Source organism: Jaculus jaculus, chromosome 15, assembly GCF_020740685.1.
Source record: "Jaculus jaculus isolate mJacJac1 chromosome 15, mJacJac1.mat.Y.cur, whole genome shotgun sequence".
In the NCBI taxonomy this organism is placed as follows: domain Eukaryota; kingdom Metazoa; phylum Chordata; class Mammalia; order Rodentia; family Dipodidae; genus Jaculus; species Jaculus jaculus.
The window spans coordinates 38,252,576-38,276,139 of NC_059116.1; the positions used below are offsets into that span (position 1 = coordinate 38,252,576).

At 42.3% G+C, this 23,564-nt stretch overlaps 1 protein-coding gene across 1 annotated transcript in view; it reads left to right on the forward strand.

The window, feature by feature from the left end:
- Positions 1 to 23,564, forward strand: part of Adgre1 (adhesion G protein-coupled receptor E1) — a 184,151-nt gene that overhangs the window by 87,717 nt on the left and 72,870 nt on the right. The window contains exons 3-5 of the mRNA XM_045134728.1: positions 18,705 to 18,851; positions 19,623 to 19,778; positions 19,884 to 20,003. Of these exons, the coding sequence (XP_044990663.1) occupies positions 18,705 to 18,851; positions 19,623 to 19,778; positions 19,884 to 20,003 (423 nt within the window). The remainder of the gene's footprint in view (positions 1 to 18,704; positions 18,852 to 19,622; positions 19,779 to 19,883; positions 20,004 to 23,564) is intronic.

Sequence of the window (23,564 nt, forward strand, 5' to 3'; positions counted from 1 at the left end):
TCAGGTAGACAGTAGGTGATTGAGTCTGTGGCATCAAATCAATGGTAAACAAGGACATTTGCCTCAAGGCAGATGGAAGATTGTAGGGAGCCTGCACATTGGAAATCTGGGACTCCTTTATGTCCAACCTCACTGTGGCAGGTGTGCCAAAGCAGTGTGAGTGTGTGTGTGTGTGTGACAGAGAGAGAGAGAGAGAGAGAAAGTTAAAGTTTGGTGTTTTCCCCAGTCACTCTCCACCTTTAAAAAATTTTATTTATTTATAAGAGAGAGAGAGAGAGAGACACAGAGAGAGAGAGAGAGACAGAGACACCACCATGGGCATCTGAGCATCTGGAATATGTGGGTCCTGGGGAATCGAACCTGGGTCCTTTGGCTTTGTAGGCAACTGCCTTAACTGCTAAGCCATTTCTCCAGCCTTTTTTTTTTTTTTTTGGAGACAGGGTGTGTAACTGAACCTAGAGCTCACTGATTCAGCTAGACTGGCTAGTGAGTCCCCAGAACCCTTCTATCCCCACCTCTCAGCATTAGGAATACAGGTGCACACTACCATGCCCAGCATTAGGTGGGTGCTGGGATTGAACTCAAGTCCTTATCCTGAGCAGCAAGTACTTATCCCCTGAGCCACCACCCCAGCCCTCTACCTTACCTTCTTTTGAGACAGGGTCTCTTGCTGAACCCACATCTCAGTGACTCAGCTAGGCCAGCTAGCCAGCAAGCCCCAGAGGGCTTCTCCTATCTGCATTTCCAGAGCTGGGATTGCAGGCACAGGACACATACCTGGATTTTATGTGGTGCTGTATTCTGAACTCAGGTTTCCCAGCCCTGGCTTTGGACTGTTCCTTATGACTTTACTTGCCAAGTATCCTGCTCTGATTTACTTTCCTTCTGAGAATTATGTATGTTTTACTTTAAAAAGACACTAGCTGGATATTTTGGTAGAATTTTTAAAAAAAGGGATCTATTGGTTGGAAAATTTTCTTCAGAAGGTGACATTTTTTAAAAAAAATTTTATTTATTTATTTGAGAACGACAGACACAGAGAGAAAGACAGATAGAGGGAGAGAGAGAGAATGGGCGCACCAGGGCTTCCAGCCTCTGCAAACGAACTCCAGACGCGTGCGCCCCCTTGTGCATCTGGCTAACGTGGGACCTGGGGAACCGAGCCTCGAACCGGGGTCCTTAGGCTTCACAGGCAAGCGCTTAACCGCTACGCCATCTCTCCAGCCCAGAAGGTGACAATTTTGTTACAAGGATGGAGGGACTCAACTTACCTAGACCAAAGAGTAGGGAGGGAATGGAGCGGGTCTGATAGCCAGAGTAGCATGTACCAAGGTCCTGAGGCTGGGGGAGCATTTGTAGAGTTGAGTAAAGATTAGTGTGGCTGCTAGGCCTGGGCAGAAAATGAGCTGGGGAGGCTGGTGGGTGACCAGCCACACAGGACAGGGTTGTGTCACTCTGGTTTTGGAAGGGCTTGAGATAAGAAAGATTTAAGATAGAGGATGCAAGAAGTCTGCGGAGGCCACTGTACATAAAAGAGGAAGATGGAAGTGAGCGAGAGATATGATCTGAGGCCCCTGCGGCAGGAGCTTAGAGCTCAGCTGTCAAGACCTGTCACACAGTGACAGTGTCACAACAACAGGAGTGCAAGTATGAGTCATGACAACCACCAACACTCCATCATGGACGGTGGACAAGGGCACGAGGCCCCGTCCTTCCACGAGGTGGCACCACAGATTTTTACTGAGAGCCTACTTTATACCAGACGCCGCGTTGTTGGGATTCAAAGTTGAACTTTTAACCTGCTCTGCACCTGTCCTACTGGCATTGTGCCAATCCACAGAAACAGATATATTTCATTAATCTTATAAGAAAGTGCCTCTAACCACTGAAAAATCTCCTTAGTTGCTCACTAATCTTATATCTTCTGTCTTCATATATATTTTTAACTTTTTTTATTAAGTAGAATCTTTGTATGGAACACATCATGTGTTGGAACCATCATTTCACTCCTCCATGCTCCATTCCACTGAGGGCCCTCCTCAGCGAGATTGTTGGTGTTCACCATGGGGTTGTGGGCTGTGAGCAGTTAGTCATTATTGGTGGGGCAATGCCTCTGGATACTCCCTCTCACCCTGTGGCTCTTACATTCTTTCTACTCCCTCTTCTGCAAAATTTCCTGAGCCCCAGTGGGTGTGTTTTAAGTCTACTTTAGTGCTGAGCTCTCGGCAGGTTCTGGACTTTTGCTTTGGTGTGTCTTGAGCATCCTCGGCGACTATCTGCATCACCCAGGCCCAGGTTGTCAGGCTCACCATGGAGGCAGCACTCTTGTTCATCTCGCCAATTCCTCTGCGGTTTCACCTGGTCCCTGGCTGCTGTGTGAGGGGTGGTTCATCTCCTGCCAGGGAGTCAGCTATCTTTTCTGTCTTGTTGATAAATTTTGGCTTTCCTCCATTCTATTTATCTTCTGAAAAAGAAAGTGAAAACAGATTCTCCAGTGGAGAGTGAGGTCAGCATAGGTTAAAAGAAATAAGCATTGTTAATTTACAGAGACTTTGATGGCTGTAGCTTCTCTTTTGGCCAAAACTAGTGGGAGCTTTTCACTGGAGACTATAATCTTTGTCTCCATGGAATTCTGACTTGATTCCCAGTTCCAGCTATGGTTCCTTTACACTGATCAGATCTCTTAGCCAATCAGAAAGCCAGTGGTTTCCCACCAATGCTGGGTGCCACCATTGCACAGGCGTGTGTCTTGTCAGGCTGGCTGTTTCCATGCATCAGTGTCCCTGCTTGCTTATCCTATTGGCCATTTTCCCCCAACAGCTCATGTAGTGCTTTGCAGCACTATGCAGGCTAACCCCATGAGAACTGGCTTCCTCCTAGATTCCAGCCAAATCTCTTGATATTCTGTGTTGGCAGCATGTGGTGTCTTCAGCAATAGGGTCTTACCTTTTACTTCAGGCTGGTCATCAAGTGCTTTGTCAGAAGCCTGCCTTGTTTGGGGAACCTTTTAGGTCTCTCTGATCAACAGTTCCATGTAGGTTAAAACTGATTTATAAGCCAGACTTATAAGCCAGAGCCAAAAGTTTTAGGGTTGGGTTTCATCCCACCCTCTCCTGGGCCCTTCTTAGCAGGTGATCCCCCCATATTCCTACTGAGGGTTACATCATTTATATCGTCTTCTCTCTAAGGATGGAGATTTCTATGGTACCAAATCATTTTGGATTTAGTTTTGTGTGTATCTCCCTCAACTCTTCCACCCCCCTCACCACCCCTACTGTCTGTTTCCCAAACCCTTCCATCATCATCGTCTGTGCCTCATGTCGTCTGTTGCCTGCAACTCAAGCTGTTCCAGGTTAGGAACCACAAATGAGGGAGAACATGCAGTGTTAGTCTTTCTGTGTTTGTGTTGAGTTCACATAGTATGATTTGTTCCATGTCTGCCCATTTTCCTACAAATTTCAGCATTTCATTTTTCCTTACCATTGAATAGAATTCCATTTTACATATGTATCACATCTTCATTATCCATTTGTCAGAATAATGGGTATTTGAGTTGATCCAAGTTCTTAGCTATTGTGAATTAAGCAGCTATAGACATGGTTGAGCGAGTATCTCTACAGTGAAGAGTGGAGCCTTTAGGGTAAATGCCCAATAGAGGAATAGCTGGGTCAGTTGGTAGCTCTATTTTCATCTTTTCAGGAGTCTCTGTCTTGATTTCCATAGTGATTTTACAAATTTGCATTCCCACCAGTAGTGAATGAGGGTTCCTCTTTCCCCACATCTTCACCATCATTTATTGCTTTTTTAGTGACTGCCATCCTGACTGGAGAAAGGTAGAATCTGTGTAAGTAGGGCCATCTGAGGTCAGGCAGTCAGGACAACCATGTGATTGGCCTTTCCCCTCACCCCTGCCATTCTATTTTATTTTCCTGCCTCCTCTGCACACTAGACCAGAAACTCTAACTCCCCCCTGTCTTCTCTTTAGATAGGATGAGTCCGTACTCTCTTTCAGCTATAAACTCCTTTGATGGTTAGCTTTTAGAAAAGATTCCTAGGCGTACTTCCTTTAAAATCTGCAGTCAGTTCCTGCCTCTTGCCTGAAATCATGATGTTGATATGTCTTCCTTGAGATATACTCACTTAAACTCTTTAATTAGCTACTGCTATTTAAACCTTCACCTATAACCTTGAAAATGAACAGGTATACCTTTCCTAATAAAAAGACTAGCACCCCTCTTGGTGTGTGATACTCTGCCTGAAGTTTCTACCCTGCGAGGAGGCAGCTCAAAGACAATTTTGTTTGTTTGAGAGACCTCTTGTCTGTGACTCTGTTACTGAGTACCCACTATGTACTGGGCACTGAGTGCCTACTATTAATCAAGCACTGCTCCATACAGTGATGTGATGGTTAATTTCTGGTTGTTAAGTTGGCAGATTTAGAATCACCAAGTAGATGAGATTAATTGAGGTAGAAAGACCCATCCTAACTGTGGGTGGCACTATTCTATGAGCTGGGGTCCTGGACTGCATACAGGGGAGAAAGTGAGCTGAAAACTAGCATTCCTCTCTTACTACTTCCTGACTGTGGACTGAAAGTTACCAGCTGCCTCCTGATCCTGCCACCATGCTCTCATCATCATGATGGACTGCACCCTTGAACTGTGAGCTGAGAAACTCATTTCCTCCTTAAGCTGTTTCTGGCTGAGTGTTTGGTTATAGCATCAAGAAGAGTAGCTGACACACTCAACACACAGACATGCTGATCCCTGCTTTCTGGAGTCTTCAGTCCATTAGACAGGCTTAAAACAATGATCTCAAAACTTTTTCCATAGGATGGTCTTGAAAATTTCCTGGAAGTTTACTTCAATTTCAACTGGACTTAACTCTTTTCTCATAGCAGTAGTTAACATAATTAGTTTGTAAATTTTTAAAGGCCTGATCTTGTCATTTGCTAGATGTGTGATTTTGGGCAAATAATTAAAAAATATTTTTATTTATTTGCAAGGAGAGAGAGAGAGAGAGAGAGAGAGAGAGAGAGAGAGAGAGAGGGAGAGAGAGAGAAATATGAATGGGCACACTAGGGCCCATAGATACTGCAAATGAACTCCAGATGCATGTACCACCTTGTGCATCTGGCTTATGTGGGTCCTGGGGAATTGAACCTAGGTTCTTAGGTTTTGCAAGCAAGCACCTTAACTGCTAAGCCATCTCTGCAGTCCCTAAACTTCCTCCCTCTTAAAAAAATTATTTTTGTTTATTTTTATTTATTTATTTATTTGAGAGCAACAGACAGAGAGAGAAAGAGGGAGGAAGGGAGGGAGAGAGAGAGAGAGGGAGAGAGAGAGGGAGAGAATGGGTGTGCCAGGGCCTCCAGCCACTGCAAATGAACTCCAGATGCATATACCCCCTTGTGCATCTGGCTAACGTGGGAATTGAGCCTCAAACAGGGGTCCTTAGACTTCACAGGCAAGAGCTTAACTGCTAAGCCATCTCTGAAGCCCAACTTTCTCCCTCTTAAGATATATTAATGTGTGTGTCCATGCATAAGTGTGTGTACATGTTCACGGGGCACATATACATGTGTGCAGGTTAGAGGACAACCCTGGGTCCTCATCTTGTCTGAGGCAGAGTCTGTCATAGTTCACTGCTGTGTTTGTGAGTCTAGCTGGTCCGAACCTCCAGGCAATTCTTCTGTCTTAGCCTCCCTTCATGCCCTAGGTGTTGGGATTGCAGATGCTATGGCTACAACATCTGGCTTTATGTGGGTTCTGGGATCCAAACTCAGGTCCTCATGCTTGTGTGGCAAGTTATTTACCTCTGAACCATGTCCCTATGCCTCTTTGAGATTTCTTAAGGCAAGCAGTTCCAGAGCAGATATATAAACTTTGATGTAGAGGAGCCAGTGTATATTTCAGAGAACAAGTCCCCCACTGTGCAGTGTGATGAGGTGGGAAGGGACTGGGCAGTGTAATGGGGTGGGATGTGGGAAGGATCAGCTTGCTGGCATAAAGGAAGCAATGCTCTAGGCCTGAGCACTGAAACCTTATAAATTTTTAAAAAGTTATTATTTTTTGAGACTGGAGGGATGGATTAGTGGTTAAGATGCTTGTCTGCAAAGCCAAAGGACCCAGATTTAAATACCTAGGACCCATGTAAACTAGATGCACAAGGTAGAGGCCCTGGTGTACCCATTCTCTCTATCTGCCTCTCTCTCTCTCTTTCCCTGTCTTTTGTCAAAGCCATAAATAAAAATATACAAAAACAGAAAAAATAAAGAAAAAAGTTATTTTCTGAGAAACAACAGATACGATGCAGTACCCCAGTAACAAATGATATTATTCACTCAAGAATGTACCTTATTTTGGCATGTGTATATGTGTATGCTGTGTGTGCATTTGCTTATACATGTTTGTATGAATTTGGATGTGCAAATGTGTAGTTACCTTGGAGTTGCTGGGGTTTAAACACCTGACCAAAGGCAGCTGATATGAGGAAAGGTTTTTTTCTTTTGGCTTACAGTCTTGAGGGGAAGCTCCATGATGGCAGGAGAAAAATGGTAGAGCAGAGGCCAAACACCACAGTTTTCTATAGCAGGTGGAAAACAGCAGCAAGAGAGTGAGCTGAACTCTGGCGAGGGCAAGGCAAGACCCGTGAAGCCTGACTCTGCTGACAGCGCCTCCTGTAAGGCTCAGCCGCCCAGCTTGACACCAACAGGGCACCAAGCATTTGAAACACATGAGTTCATGAGGGGCATGTGATTCGAACCACCACATGCATGCATGTGTGTGCGTGCATGTGCGTGTGTGCATGTGCGTATGTCTGTATGCATGCGCGTGTGTGTGCATGTGTGTGTATATGTGTGTGTGTGTGTGCTTGCATGTGCATGGCAGCCAGAGACTGACATAGAGTGTCTTAATATTTCTCTACCTTATTCTTTGAGACAGGGTCTCACTGAACCTGAAGCTCACTGATCCAATTAGACCAGATGCCAAGCAAGCCCTGGGGATCCTCCTGCCTCCACCTCCTCAGTGCTGGATGGCAGCTGTACTCCACCACACTCACATTTTATGTGGGTTCTGAGATTGAACTCAGGTCCTTGTGCTTGTGTGGCAAGCACTTTACCCACTTAGCCATAGCTCCAGCCCCCTGCATTTACTTTTGTTTTTGTTTTAAACTTCTTTTCTTTTTATAAATTTTTGGTCAGTAAATGAAGAAGTGTGTTTCACTGTGATGTTTTCATGTAGCACACTGTGTTCTTATCCTCCTCCCCCAACACCCTTCCCCATACGCTCTCTCTTCCTCTTTGTACTCTCCTTCCTCCCTACACATACTTCCCTTTTCTGCTTTCTTATCAATAAATTCCATCACCCTCTTTGCGTCCCATCCTCCCTTAAACCTTCTTCCTGCTTTCTCACAGTCCCCTTTCTATTTTCATGTGCTACATACGTACATGTGTACAGAAGTTGAAATCTCGATTTCACATGGGAGAGAAACAAGACATAGTTGTCTTTCTGACACTGAGAAGGCAGAGAATGGTGACTGCTTGGGTCAGCTGCCTCCTTTTCCTGGCTCGACTTCCCCTCCACTTATGCTGCCACTTAGGGTGTTCCTTCCACTTCAAATAACAAAGTCTAAAATTTCCTAGACATTCATAGCTCTGTTTCTAAGTCTTGTCAAGTTGACGGCCAGAGACTTTCATGACTACTGCAACAGTAAACATGGCCATCGTGTGTTGTAATTTTGAGTCCGCTGGGTGTGATCCAGGAGGGACGGGGCTGGGTTATACGACAGCTCTGTGTTTAGGTTTCTTTGAATCAAGCCTAACAGACTGGCCTTTTATTTATTTTTTGTTTTTTCGAGGTGGGGTCTCACTCTGGCTCAGGCTGACCTGGAATTCACTCTGTATTCTCAGGGTGGCCTTGAACTCATGGCGATCCTCCTACTTCTGCCTCCCAAGTGCTGGGATTAAAGGCATGTGCCACCATGCCCTGCTTGGTGGGACAATTTGATTTTTGAGGTTTAATTCTTGGAATTCTATAAAGATTCTTGACATTAATTGATGAAGAGTTGGCAAAGATTTCTCTCATTATGTGGGCTGTCTCTTCACTTTGATATGTGGAAGGTATTTTTAAATTTTATTTAATCGCATTTGTCAATGATTGTTTTTCTTTCCTGTGCCATCTGACCCCTTTTCAGAAACTCCTTGACTATACCTGTAGTTTGAAATGTTTTACCCTAGCAGTTTTAGAGTTTTCAGGTCTTACAGTAATGTCTTTAATCCAGTTTTAGTTAGGTTTTGTTCAGGGTGTGAGATTTCAACCAAGTTCCATTCTTCTATATGCGCATATCCACTTATCCCAGCGCCATTCATAGAAGAGGTTTTTCAATGTATGTTTTTGACATGTTTGTTAAAGATTAGGTGGCTGTAGTTATTGGGTTTATTTCTGGATCATATGTATTATGTTCCATTGGTCTAATGCTTGTACCTATGACACTAACATGCTATTTTTGTTACCATGTTTCTGTAAAATAGCTTGAGTTTAGATATTGTGATACCTCAAGCATTGTTCTTTCTACTTAGTAAATTGCTTTAGTTATTTGGGATCTTTTGTGCCTCCGTATAAATTTTAGAATTTTTTAAAAAAGGTCTTTCGAGGAAGGGTCTCACTGTAGCCCAGGCTGACCTGGAATTCACTATGGAGTCTCAGGGTGGCCTCAAACTCACAGTGATCCTCCTACCTCTGCCTCCCGAGTGCTGGGATTAAAGGTGTGCGCCACCACACCCAGCAGGATTTATTTATTTTTTTAATTCTGGGAAGAATGTCATTGGCTTTTTGTTACTGAATCTGAGAATAGCCATTTTTTAGAGAGCAAGAGTTAGAGAGCAAGAGAGAGGGGGGGGGGGGAAACTGGTGTGCCAGGGCCTCAGCCAATGAAATCAAACTCCAGACACTTGCACCACCTATTTCTCAGGTACGATGCTGTGATGTGTCACCTTTGTGCATCTGGCTTATGTGAGATATGGATAGATATTGAACATGGGTCCTTAGGGTTCGCAGGCAAGCACTTTAACTGCTAAGCCATCTCTTCAGCCCCCAATTAGCCATTTTAAAAACACTAATTTTGTTAATCCATATACATAGGTGGTCTTTCTATCTGTAGCATATTGTTCAATTTTTCTTTGATGTTTCAAATTTTTCACTGTAGAAAAATTTAACTTCCTTGGGTAGTTTTTTTTTTTTTTTTTTTTTTTTTCGAGGTAGGGTCTCACTCTAGCCCAGGCTGACCTGGAATTCACTATGGAGTCTCAGGGTGGCCTCGAATTTATGGCAATCCTCCTACCTCTGCCTCCCGAGTGCTGGGATTAAAGGCGTGCGCCACCACACCCGGCTAATTTTTTTAAAAAGTATTTTATGTGTTGAAGTTATTGTAAATGGTACTTTTTCCTAATTTCTTTCTTGAAAGTTCATTATTAGTAATTAGATTAGCTTCTGGTTTTTCTATGCCAATTTTGTATCCTGCTACTTTGCTAACAGTGTTTATCATATCTGAAATTTTCTGGTAGACACTTTAGGGTGTATTTGGTATAGAATCATATTGTCTACAAATAGGGATACTTTATTTCTTTTCTATGTGTATCCCTTTTATTTCTTTTGTCTTATTGCTCTAGCAAGACTTCAAGAACTCTATTGAATAAGAGCAGAGACAGTGGCACCCATATGTTGCTCCTGACTTTAGAGGAAAGGTTTGCAGTTTTCCCTTTTTAACATACAAATTTGGCTCTAGATGTGTCACATATAGGCTTTATTATGTTGAGGTATGCTCCTTCTACACCTACTTTCTTCAAGGCTTTTAATCATGAACCTTGTGAAAGATCTTTTCTGCATCCACGGAGATGATAATGGTAGTTTCTATTAAGTCCCTGTGGTGGTTTGATTCAAGTGTACCCCATAAACTTAGGTGTTCTGAATGCTAGGTTCCCAGCTGATGGAGATTTGGGAATTAATGCCTCCTGGAGACAGTTTATTGTTTGGGGTGGGCTTATGGGTATTATAGCCAGTTTCCCCTGTCAATGTTTGGCACACTTTCCTGTTGCTATTGTCCACCTGATGTTGGTGAGGAAGTGATATCCACCCTCTGCTCATGCCATCATTTTCCCTGCCATCATGGAGCTTCCTTTCTAGCCTGTAAGCCAAAATAAACCGTTCCCCCCCCCACCCCCATGCTGCTCTTGGTCAGGTGATTTCTGCCAGCAATGCAAACCTGACTGCAACAGTCTCTTTATGAGATGTATTACATTTATGGGTTTATGTGTATTGAACTTTTCTGGAGTGAAATCAACTTGGCTATGGAGTACAATTTTCTTAATGTTTTCTCACATTTGGCTTACAAGTAATTTAATGAGAAAGTTTTAGCAATCATCATCATCAAAACTGATGTATAGTTTTCCTTTTCCATAGTATCCTTACCTGGCTTTGGTATCAAAGGAATGTTGGCTTTGCTGAATGAATTTGGAAGTGTTCTTTCACCTATTTTATGGCACAATTGGAGTCACATTGGTGTTAGGTCTTTTTTTGCAAGGTAGGGTCTCACTGACCTGGAATTCAATATGTAGTCTCAAGCTAGCCTCAAACTCATGGCAATTCTCTGCCTCCTGAGTGCTGGGATTAAAAGCATGCACCACCATGCCTGGCTTGGTGTTAGATCTTTAAAGTTTTGGAAAAGTCTACAGTGAATCTATCCTGACCCACACTATTCTTTGGTGGATGACTCTGTATTACTGCTGCAATCCAAGAGCTTATTGTATATCTATTTAAGTGGCTTTTATTATCTTGGTCTAATTTGGGAAAGTCTTATGTATCTAGGAATTGCTTTATTTCTTCTAGGTTTTTCCATTTTTCTTTTGGAGTGTATTGCTTGGAGACAACAGATAGCTCAACCTTGTCTTTTTTTTTTTTTTTCCAACTGAGTCACTTATTCTATGTCTTTTTTATTATTAAGAAAAACTATGTATGGCTATATCATGTGTTGGTACCATCATTTCCCTCATCTCTGCCCCTACTCCATTGAAGGCCTTCCTCAGTGGGATTGCTGGTATTCATCATGGAATTGCATGTTATGAGTTGTGAGAGCAGCAGCCAGTCATTGTGGGTTGATGGGCAATACCTCTGGATATTCCCTGCCACCATGTGGCTCTTGCATTCTTTCTGCCCATCTTCTGAAAAATCTCCTGAGCCTTGTTGGGTGTGCTTTAAGTCTGCTTTAATGTTGAGCTCTCAGCAGCTTCTGGATTTCTGCTTTGGTAATTTTGAGTTTTGTCATCATCTGTCTCCATCCCCTGGTGCACGTTGTCAGGCTCCCTGTGGAAACAGCAAGAACTCATCTCACCAGTTCCTCTGTGGTTTCACCTAGGCCATAGCTGCTGGGCTAGGGGTGGTTTATCTCCTTCCAGGGAGTCAAATATCTATTCTTGTTGATAGATTTTGGTTGTCCTCAGTTCTTACTGCTTTCTGAAAAAGAGAAACAGATTCTCCAATGGAGAGTGAGATCAGGATAGGTTAAAGGGGATAAGCATTGCTAATTTGCAGAGATTTTGATGAATATAGCCTCACTTTGGGCCAAAGACTAGAGGAAGATTCTCACTGGAGTCTATAAACTTGGTCTCCATAGGATCCTGACTCAGTTTCCAGTTCTAGCTATAGGTTCTTTTCCACTAAGTAAATCTCTTGAGTGGCTATAAATATGGTTGAGCAATATCTCTTCAGTGAAGAGTGGAGCATTTAGGGGGATGCCCAGTAGAGGAATGGTTGGGTCAGTTGGTAGCTCTATTTCAGGAATCTCTATATTGATTTCCATAGTGATTGCACAGGGTTGCACTTCCACAATCAGTAAATGAGGGCTCCTCTTTCCTCACATCCTTAAAAACATTTGTTGTTAGTTGATTTCTTAATGATTGCCATCCTTTCTAGAGTAAGGTGGAATCTCATAGTTGTTTTAATTTTCATTTCCCTGATGGTAAAGATGTGAACATTTTCTTAGGTGAGTATTAGCTATTGGTATTTGTTACTTTAAGAATTCTCTATTCAGCTCTCTGCACCATTTTTTTGATTGGATTGTTTGATATTTTTTATTTCTTAGGTTTAAAAAACCCTTTATTTTTTTGACAACTTCCATGATTACAGAAAATAAACCATGATTAATTCCTTCCCTTTCCACACCTTCCCCTTCACAAATACACTCTCCATCCCATCCCATCCTTCTCTCAATCAGTCTCTCTTTTATTTTGATGTCATTATATTTTCCTCCTACTATGAGGGTCTTGTTAAGGTAATGCTAGGCAATGAAAGGTCATGGATTTTGAGGCCAATTTCTGTCTGAATGATTGCATTGTAAGAAGTCCTACCCTTCTTTGGTTCTTACCTTCTTTTTTTTTTTATTTATTTTTTTTGGTTTTTTTGAGGTAGGGTCTCACTCTAGCCCAGGCTGACCTGGAATTCACTATGGAATCTCAGGGTGGCCTCGAACTCACGGCAATCCTCCTCCTCTGCCTCCCGAGTGCTGGGATTAAAAGGCGTGTGCCACCACGCTCAGCTTGGTTCTTACATTCTTTCTTCCACCTCTTCTGTAATGGACCATGAAGCTTGGAAGATATGATAAAGATATTTCAGTGCTGAATACTCCTCTGTCACTTCTCAGCACTATGGTGCCTTTTAGGTCATCTTAGTGGACACTTCCACTTGAAAAAGAGAAGCTTTTCAAGCCAAAAGTGAGAATATATTGCTTAGATTTTTTATTTCTTTGTAGATTCTAGATATTAGGCCTCTGTCAGCTGGCAAAGATTTTCTGCTTTTCTGTGGGTAGTCTGTTGGTTCTGTTTATGGTATGTTTGTCTGTATAAAAGCTTTTCAGCTTCATGAGAGCCCACTGGTTGAGGGATTGTTTAATTTCCCAGGATACTGGGGTATTGTTTAGGAAGTCTTCCACTCTTACATTGTGATGAAATTCTCCCTATTTTTCATGTAGTAGTTTGAGAATTTCAGGTCTTGTGTTGAGGTCTTTAATCCATTTGAGGTTGATTTTTGTGCTTGGTGAGAGGAGTGGGTCTAGTTCCATTCTTTTACATGTGGTTAACTGATTTGTCCAGCACCATTTGTTGTCTTTTCTTCAGTGTATGTGTTGGCTCCTTTGTCAAAAATCAAGTAGCTGAAGTTTCTTGAACTAAGGACTGGGTTTTCAAGGTGTTCCATTGGTCTATATGTCAGTACCATGCTGTTCTTGTTTCTATGGCTTTGTAATATAGCTTTAAATATATTTTTTAATTAATTAATTAATTAATTAATTAATTAATTTATGAGAGAGAGAGAGAATGGGTACACCAGGGCCTCCAGACATTGCAAACAAACTCCAGATACATGAGCCCCCTTATCTGGCTTATATGGGTCCTGGAGAATTGAACTGGGATCCTTTGGCTTTGGCAGGCAAATACCTTAAGCACTAAGCCATCTCTCCAGCCATGTAGTATAGCTTTAGATCGGGTATGGTGATACCTCTAGAAGTGTTTCTTTTGCTGAGGACATTTTTGGATATCTGGGGCCCTTTGCCATTCCATATGAATTTTGAGATTTTTTTTCTATCTCTGTGAGAATGATGCTGTGGTTTTTATTGGCATTGTGCTGAATCTGCACATTACTTTTATTAGAATTGCCATTTTCACAATATTAATTCTACCTATCCAGGAGCATGGAAAGTCTTTCCATCTTCTCATGTCTGCCTCAATTTCTTTCTTGAATGTTTTTATGTTCTCATTATATAGGTCTTTGAGTTCCTTGTTTTGTGTTATTCCAAGGTATTTGATTTTTTCTTTTTTGGTGGCTATTGAAAATTGGGCAGCCTCAGTGACTTCTTTCTCTGTATATTTGTCTTTTATGTATAGGAAGGCTACTGACTTTTGTGTGTTGATTTTCTACCCTGCCACTTTGCTGAAGGGACTTACCACCTTTAAAGTTTTATGGTTGAGTCTTTCAGGTCACTTATGTATAAGATCATGCTATCTGACAATAGGGTAAGTTGTACTTCTTCCTTTCCAATTTGTGTCCCCCCCCCACCTTTTTTTTGAGGTAGGGTCTCACTCTAGTACAGGCTGATCTGGAATTCACTATGTAGTCTTAGGGTGGCCTTGAACTCATGGTGATCATGGAGACCTATGTCTCCTGAGTGTTTGGATTAAAGGCGTGCACCACAATTTGTATCCCTTTTATATCTTTCTTCTGTCTTATTGCTTAGAATAAGACTTCTAATACTATGTTGAAGAGCAGTGGTGAGGGTAGGCACCCCCTGAATGCCTCCTGATCATTAATGGGAACTTCTTGAGTCTTTCCCCATTAAATATTATTTGGGATTTAGGTGCTTTGTATATAGCCTTTATTATGCTGAGGTATTATTAATTTAGGGAGAATTTTATTATGTAACCCCTCTTTTATCCAAAGACTAGTGAGATCTTGACACTGGAGAGCATAATTTTTGTTTCCATAGGATTCTGTGTAGTTCCAAATTCCAGATGTGGGTTCCTTTCCACTGAGTGGATCTCTTAGCCAATCAGAAAGCCATTGGTTACCCACCAAGGCTGCATGCCACTATTGCACTGGTATGTACATTCTGTCAGGGCATTTGCTTCTGAGTAGCTTAACCCTCTGGTTGCTCAGTGGAAGCCATAGCTTTTAAGATGTTGACATGCTCCATTTCAATCCTTTCTCACTTTCAAGATTTCCACTGAAAAAATCTGAGGTAATTCTGATGGGATTGCTTTTGCATGTTATGAGTTGTTTCTCTCTTGCTTCTTTTAGCATTCACTATTTGCTTTTGTTGTTTAGAGTTTTCACTATGATGTTCCCTGGAGAATGTTTTCTTTGTTCCAGTCTGTTTGGTGTTCTGTGAGCTTCTTGTTTCTGGATGGGTCTCTCTTTTGAGAGAGTGGCAAAGTTTACTTCAATAATTTCGTTGAGTGTGTTCTCTGTCCCATTGGCCCTAATTTCCTCCCCTCCTGGTATATCCATGATCCAGAAGTTTGGTCATTTTAGGGTATCCCACAATTTCCTCATATTCAGTTTGCATGATTTTTTGAACTTACCCATTTTTGGTCTCCTGACCAATTTCTTCTGTCTTGTCTTCCACATCTGAGGTTCTGTCCTTCACATGATTAACTCTGTTAGTAAGGGCTTCTAGAGAGATTTTCATAATCTCTATTTGTTTTTGTGTTGGAGTTTTCAGTATTGTATCTATCCCTTTATTGAGTCCAATTTCAGGGTGTTGCTTGATTTTCTTGATTCTTCTTGAAAGTCATCCTTGCATTTAATCCTGTCTTCATTAAGCTTAATCAGCTGGTTACAGAGAACCTCTATTTGTTTACTCACCTTAAATTCATTTATCTCTTTTTTTGAGGTCTCTCTCTCTCTCTCTCTCTCTCTCTCTCTCTGTCTTTGAGGTAGTGTCTCACTCTAGTCCAGGCTGACATGGAATCCACTACGTAGTTTCAGGCTGGCCTTGAGCTCACAGCAATCCTCCTACCTCTGCCTCCCAAGTGCTGGGATTAAAGGCATGCATCGTCATGCCTGGCTTTCATTTTCTTCAACTAAGTTAAGCCTACTGTGTGCTGTAAGAGGTGATTCTGCTAAATTTCATTTATATGATTGTTGGTTTTTTGGAATATTTCTTCCAGTTCAGCTACTCATTTGCTCAGGGTCAGTAAGATTATTGTGCTTTTATTTTGGGATTCAATTTCTGTTGCCTCCTTTACGTTTTCATTGGAGATGTCCATTGTGGGGCTGGGCAACTTTGGTGGAGATCTCTCATTTTTTTTTTTTTTTTTTTTGAGGTAGGATCTTACTCTAGCTCAGGCTGACCTGAAATTCACTCTCTAGTGTCAGGGTAGCCTCAAATTTACAGAAATCCTCCTACCTCTACCTCCCGAGTTTTGGGAATAAAGGTGTGTGCCACCATGCCCAGCTTTGTTGTGCTTTTTTTTTTTTTTTTTAAACATTGAGATCTACCCATGTCCATGTAAAAGTTGGTTTTATTAAGGAGGTAACAAGTATTTGCCCTTCTATGATCTTCAGTGAGTGTTCTATTTTGGGTTTGAACCAGATTGGAATGGGAAGATGGTGGTATATGCACAGATGTGAGGGTTATATGGGTTGCAACTTCACTTGCAGCTCTGGGCCGGTGGCTGATAAGAGAGTTGTATTTGGACATCTGGAATCTCTTCAGCCCACAACCAGAGCTGTGCTTTGCCTGTGGGGCTCAGAGGCCTTAGCACTTGCCCCTGTTCCCTTACTGTACCTAGCTGAGCAGGTTGTAGAGGACTCATTGGTACCCCCTAGTGGGTGGTTGTTAGAAATTCCTGTGTTCCTCATCTGGGGCAGGAGCAATGTCCCAAGGGGGCACCAGTAGATGGATGCCAGCAGTGGGGGTGGGGTTTGAGGACAGGAGGGGTGTGTGGGGCACTGGTCTCCATGGACCAGGATGGAGCTTGGGTTGGAGGAGTTAACTGCAGTAAGGGAGTTGTGGATCAGAGGCCGCCAGTAGCATGCCTTGGCACCATCAGAGGAAGTGGAAGAGGCCCAAAAGTTCTGCTAGAGCACCAGGCATGGGGTATGGAGATGGACAGGTGTGTCGGTAGAATGGAGTGGGTGCACAGACCCCAAACATACCCTGTCTCTCACCAGCCTGGAGTGCACAGTCCTTAAACATGCTGGTTCCTGAACACACAGGCCCCATACACTCCAAGCCCCTCTCCTGCCTGGACCTCACAGGCCATGAACACTTCACTGTGCATCACTAGCCTGGAGCACACAGGCCCCCAAACAAGCTGCCTCTGTGTCTTTTTTATTGGTGGTCCTAGTGCATTAACATTTAATGGTATTATTAATAGAGGTTTTATAATTTCTGTAATTTTTAAAGTTGGGATGATTGTTGTTCATTCTTTTCTTTCTTCACTAGCAGTATTAAGGGGTTTGCTGGTTTTCTGTGTTGGACATGTTTTTTAGCTATCATTCATTCATCAGTTCTTCTTATGAAACATTCTTTGCACTGATTTCATGATTGAGACTTTCTTCTTCCTCCATGTATAATATTCCTTTAAGTATCTTCTGCAGTGTTGCTTTGATGGTTCTGAACTGTATCAGTTTGTGCTTATCTTGAAATGCCTTTATTTCTATTTTGATTTCAAAAGACAGCTTTGTTGGGTATACCAATACTAGTGGTCATATGTTTGCTTATATGGCTCAAAAAAAATTATTTCATTCTTTGTTGGCTGTTAAGGTTATGAATGAATGATTTTGATGTTATTCTGACATGATTACCTTGATAGGTGAATTGGCATTTTATCCTTACAGATTTTAATGTTGTTCCTTTATTTTGTATCTTTGACATCATGAGTATAATATATCATAAAGAGGTTTTTCTTTGGTTATATCTATTGGATTTCAAATGACTCTTGTATTGGGATGTCTAATTCTGTCTCTAGATTTAGGATCTGTTCAGCCTTAATGTTATTGAATAGATTATCTATTTCTTTATTTTTGTTTCAGACCCCTTCAGGTTTGGTCTCCCAGAGTTCTTAGAAGCCATGATTATGCTCTTTTAATATTTTTTTCATGAGTGATGTTTGAAGGCAACATTTCCTCAGTCTTGTCCTTCTCCCCTGTCATTCTTTCTTCTGCTTGCTGAAGTATATTGCTGACATTTTCCACTGCATTTTCAAATTTTATTTATTGAGTTTTTCTTTCCAACATTTCTATTTATTTATTTTTTCCAGGTAGGGTCTCACTATGGAATTCACTATGTATTCTCAAGGTGGCCTTGAACTCATGGTGATTCTCCTACCTCTGTCTCCCAAGTGCTGGGATTAAAGGTGTGTGTCCCCACACACCTGTATTATTATTATTATTTTAAAATTTTTATTAGCATTTTCCATGATTATAAAAAAATCCCATGGTAATTCCCTCCCCTCCCACACTTTCCCCTTTGAAATTCCATTCTCCATCATATTACCTCCCCATCACAATCATTGTATATTATTATTTAAATCCCAATTTCCTTTGTGAATTTATTGTGCATTTTCTTACTTCTCCATTCATATTGTTGATTTTTCTCATCCACTTTTGTCTTTGTTCTCCATCTTGCTGGGTTTTCTCCGCAGGTCCCAGGTTGACTGCCTTTCTTCCTTCGTATGCTGCCTCTACCACCTTCGAGGGCATAGATCATAGTGTTGGTGAACTTTTAAGATCTTCATACAGAATCTTGCCCATTTCAGCATCTTCAAGTTCAGTAGCTGAGCAGCTGTGGTCTTTTGAGGAGCTGTGCTGCCCTGCTTTCTCATGTTCTTGTGTTTCTGTGTTGTTGTTTGTGCCTGTGTTGCTGTAAATGTCACTTCTGATTTTATTTGGGAATCTTCTTACTGGGCAGTTAGTTATCCCAGATGAAGGATTACCCAACTCCTGCACTACTTCATAGAACTTACATCTTTCATCTACAAAGGCCTGTTCTCAAATAAGATACACTGATACATACAAAGGTTTAGGACATCAGCATATTTTTTGGGATACCTAAATCAACACACATTAATCACCTCCATTTCTCCTGTGTTCCCTGGAAGCTCCTCTATGGTGCTGTAACCTCAGGCATACTCTTCTTTCCACACTGCCTAGATGTGAATGAGTGTGAGGACACCTCTATATGCCCAGCTTATGCCACCTGCACCAACACTGAAAACAGTTATTTCTGCACCTGTAAACGAGGATTTCAGTCCAGCAATGGGAAAAATTGGTTCAAGGGCCCAGGAGTGGCATGTGAAGGTGAGTAAATGTTGCCTCAAAACTCTCCCGAACTTGATAGAAAGATCAGGTGGGCACTGCTTGTGTAGTGGCTGACGGTACTCTCTCTTCCTCTCACCAGACACCCAAGCTTCCTTGATTTTCTGATCTTACTGCCTATACTTCATGAGTGCTAGGATTGTAGACATACACCCCCATACCTAGCTCTTCTTTGTTCTTATCTTGTCCTCCATTCATCCATAGATGCATCCAAGTGCACACGAGCCTCTGTACTTATTCCCTCAGTCCTAGCCTCTGCTTTCATTTGTCCCTCTCCCCACCCACAATCTATCCATCAACCTACACACCCACCCATCCATCCACCTATCCATCCACCCATCCACTCATCCTTTTGTTCACCGTCATCCATCCATCCATCCATCCATCCATCCATCCATCCATCCATCCATCCAGACACCAATCTACACACCTCCATGGCCTTTCCTCTCTTTTTCTTTTCTCTTTCCTTTTCTGACTTCTGCTGTTTGTAAAAGTTCACTAAGGCTTGTGCTCCAGGATTCAGCATCACCAAGAGAACAAGATGGAAGTATTTGATATTCTTAACATCTATCACAGTACTATTACATCCAGTCAACATGTCTACCACAGTTACAAGCACACAAGATTGCGGAGAGGGACCACAGGCCTCACCAAATAATGAACAAGGAGAATGTGGAATAGGAGATGGTATTTCAGCTCGTATGTCCAGGGTGAGAGTGATCTGTCATTTCAAACTTTTTTTTTACTGCGCAGATATTGATGAATGTATTCAAAGTCCATCACCTTGTGGTCCTTACTCCACTTGCACGAACATGCCAGGGAGATACCAGTGCAGCTGTGATCCCGGCTTCTCTTCTCCCACTGGAAACAACTGGGTCAGAGGAAGTAAGGGCCACTTCACGTGTAAAGGTGATGCTCTTGGGCACTGTGGAGTGGGTCTTTGGTGACCCACTACATGCCTCTCTGGATGTAGATGAGCTCTGTTCTTCACTCACCACGCCCCTCTGACTGTAGATGTTGACGAGTGTCAGACCGCTGGGATCTGCCCTGAACACTCCTTCTGCTCCAATTCTGTGGGAAGTTATGGCTGCACATGCCAGGATGGATTCATCTTCAATAACTCGACTTGTGAAGGTATGGCTATCTGAATTTCACCATTTTTCAAAATAATGTTGTCCCTGCTGGTGTTCAGGACTAAACTACATCACGATTCTTGTTTTGGCAAGTGTGTGTGTATGTCTTTCTCTCTCTCCCTCCTTCCTTCCCCCTCTGTCTGTCTGTCTGTCTGTTTGTCTCTCTCTCTGTGTTGTGTAGATGCACATACATGGAGATCAAAGGTCCACATTGATTCTTTTAGTCTCTCTCAATATATATAATATTTAATTTAATGTATTTGTTTGAGAGATAGGGGAATGGGAGAATGGGCCCATTTTGTTCTTCCTCACAGTGAGTTAAGTTTTATCTCCAACTCATCAGATGTGGATGAATGCATGAATTCTGGAACTTGCCCCTTGATATAACACTCTTGGAGGCTATTATTGTATGTGCGACTCCAGACTTGAATATAGTAGTACAGGCTCAAACTTCCACTTCCAGGTCTGGAAGCAATATGTAAAGGTCAGTGGAAATATCTACCAGGAACTGAAGTCTATGGCTATTTGAAAAGATGATAATAAGAGGTTTGAGGGCTGAGGAGATGGTTGAGTGTGTAAAGTTCTTGTGCAAGCCAGAGTTTGGATCCCCAGAACCTACATAGAAGCTGGACATGATAATGCATACTGTAATTTCACTGCTCTTATGGCAAGATGGGAGGTAGAGACAGGCATGGAAGGCAATGTACACATGATTAGTTGGACTCAGACTCTCACAGCATGTCCACCTAATCAAGAGTGTGGGTTGTACCCCAAACAGTGGCAGGCTGTATCAGATTTCCATGTACCCAGGTATTCCTCCACACAGTGATGTTCTGAGCAATGAAGGATGTTTTCAAGAATGTTGAGCTGTGGGGGGAGCTATAGAGATAGTTCAGTCAATAGTGTTTGCTATGCAAGCATTAGTACTTGACTTTGGATCCTCAGATACTATGTAAAAGCCAGAGGCTGTGGCAGGCTTCTGCAATCCCATTGTGCCTATAGTGAGAATTGAGGTGGAGTTAGAAGAATTTTCCAGAAGCTCATGGAACAGGTGGAGAGCAAAGGCTTACATCTGAAAGTTGTCCTTTGACTTCCACATGTGCCCTGTGCATGCACATATCCTCACTCTCACACATGCATTTGCACACATTGTTGTGTTGCCTTTTCTTGGGGAGATATGACTGGATACCTATTCACCCCCAGATAGTGCACTGAATGCAGACCAAGGAAACAATTCCACCCAAGTCTAGCTTAGTGGTTCAGTGAGCTTACAGTGGTCCTGATAGGAGCATGGGTGTGGAGTTGTCTACAGGAGCATGGGTGACTCAAAGGCAGCTGCACCACTGGAAAGCCTGTGCTAGCATAGCTGCTGACCCGCAGAAGCTGTGTCTCTGGAGCTCACTGCAGAGCTCACAGGCAGATTCGCTGGTCAGAGACTTTCTTCCTCAAGCAGTTCTTAGTCGTTATATCACCTTGAGGAGGGGTTTTGTAGCTCTTCTAAGTTTAGTAACTTCCTGAGTTGTGTGAGTTTTGGAGCCATATTTAGTTCGTGGCCTTCTTGTCTTTCTTCTGGAGTCTTAAGCAACCAATATTTCTTGAAATTTTTTTATTTATTTAAAATTAATTTATTTTTATTTTTATATTTTATAATTTATTTATTTATTTTTATTAATTAGTTTTGTACTCAGTGAAGGCACTCAAGTTGGTACCATTGTTAGGCTCATCCATGTCCTACTCCCTCCCCCTGGCCCCTCTCTATTGAGGTATATGGGTCATGCATTGTGGAGTTAGCCCACAGTTATGTGTAGGAGAAAAGTCTCTGCATATCATGACCCCGTGTGTGGCTCTGACATTCTTTTTGTCCCATCTTATGCAAAATTTCCCTGAGCCATGTTGGGTTCATTTTTGGTCTGCTTCAGTGATGAGGTGTTGGGGGCCTCTGGGTCTCTGGATATCTGATTTGGTAGGAGTTGATTGTTCTCTGCGTTGATCTCCTTCACCCTTGTTCTGGTACCCAGTTCGCCAAGAAAACAGCATCCTTGCTTGTTTCACCAATTGTTCTTAGTTTCAGCTGGGGCCATTTTGAGGTATGATGGGGTGGTTCTCTCCTTAGGATCTGCATCTATCTGAAAAAGAGAAGCAGATTCTCCAATGGAGAGTAAAGTTAGCACCAAACAAATGGGATAGCCCTTATTTTTTTTAATAGAGAATTTAATAGGTGTAAGCCCTCTTGTAGCCAATGATGGGTGGTGGCTTGATAATGGAGAGTGGGCTCATGTTTGGATATGGTTCTGACTTGTTTCCCAGCTCCAGCTATGGGTCCCGTTCCACTGAGGGGATCAATTAGCCAAATCAAGAGCAGTTGGTTTCCCACCATGGCTGTGTGCCACTATTGCACTTGTGAGCATCACGACAGGTTATTTGTTGCTAATTAGGTTAGACCATGAGTTGCTTGGATGGATATTGGTCATTTTCCCCCAGTCACCCATGTAGCACATCTGGCACTAGACGTATTAACAGTCTGGGGACTGACTCTCTTCTAGCTTCCAGCCATGTCATTCCATTTTATGTGTCAACTGCATATGGTGTCTTCAGCAGTAAGGACTTACCACTAACCTTTGGTGGGTCATCAAGTATTCTGATAGAAATCTGTCTTTCTTTTAGGAAACCTTGTAGGTATCTCTGATCAAAAGCTCATTGTGGATGATAGCCACCTGCTGGTACTGGTAGTTACAGTTCAGTGCCCACTAAGAAAAGGAAGAAAAAGATAACTAATATAAAAGAGTGTGTGTGTGTGTGTGTGTGTGTGTGTGTGTGTGTGTGCTGTGTGAGAGAGAGAGAGACAGACAGACAGAGAGAGAGAGAGAGAGAGAGAGAGAGAGAGAGAGAGGCTGTAGAAGATTAAGGTCAGTCTTCATCATACCCTCTCCAGCGTCTTGTGGCTCAGGTGTTCCCTCTAAGGGCCTGGTGAAGGTTCAACCATTTGGTCTGCCTTTTAGGATGTAGAATTTTATGATACCATTGCTGTTTGAGTCTAGATTTGTGTCTCCCACCCCACCCTTGCCCTTGCCTCCCTACCCACTCATCCTACTGTCTAGTCCTTGAGATTCTTGCTGGGTATGTCAGCATCTTGGGTAGATTCAGGTTAGGTGATGTAGATGAGTAGACTATGAGGCAATTTTCTTTCTGTGATTGGTCAAGTTCACTGAGAATGATCTGTTCCAGGTTCAACCATTTTTCCTCAAATTTCATCCTGTCATTTTTTTCTTACTGCTGTGTAGAATTCCATTGTGTAGATATACCACATCTCAATTATTCATTCTTCTAGTGATGGGCTTCTGGGTTGATTCCAGCTCTTAGCTATTATGAATTGAGCAGTTATAAACATAGTTGAGCAAATCTCTCTGGACTGTGGTTTAAAGGTTTTAGAGTACATATCCAGTAAGGGAATAACTGGGTCTGTTGGTAACTCTATAGTCAGCTTTTTCAGGAGTCTCCATATTGCTTTCCAAAGTGGTTGTACGATCTTACATTCCCACCAACAGTGGATGAATGTTCCTAA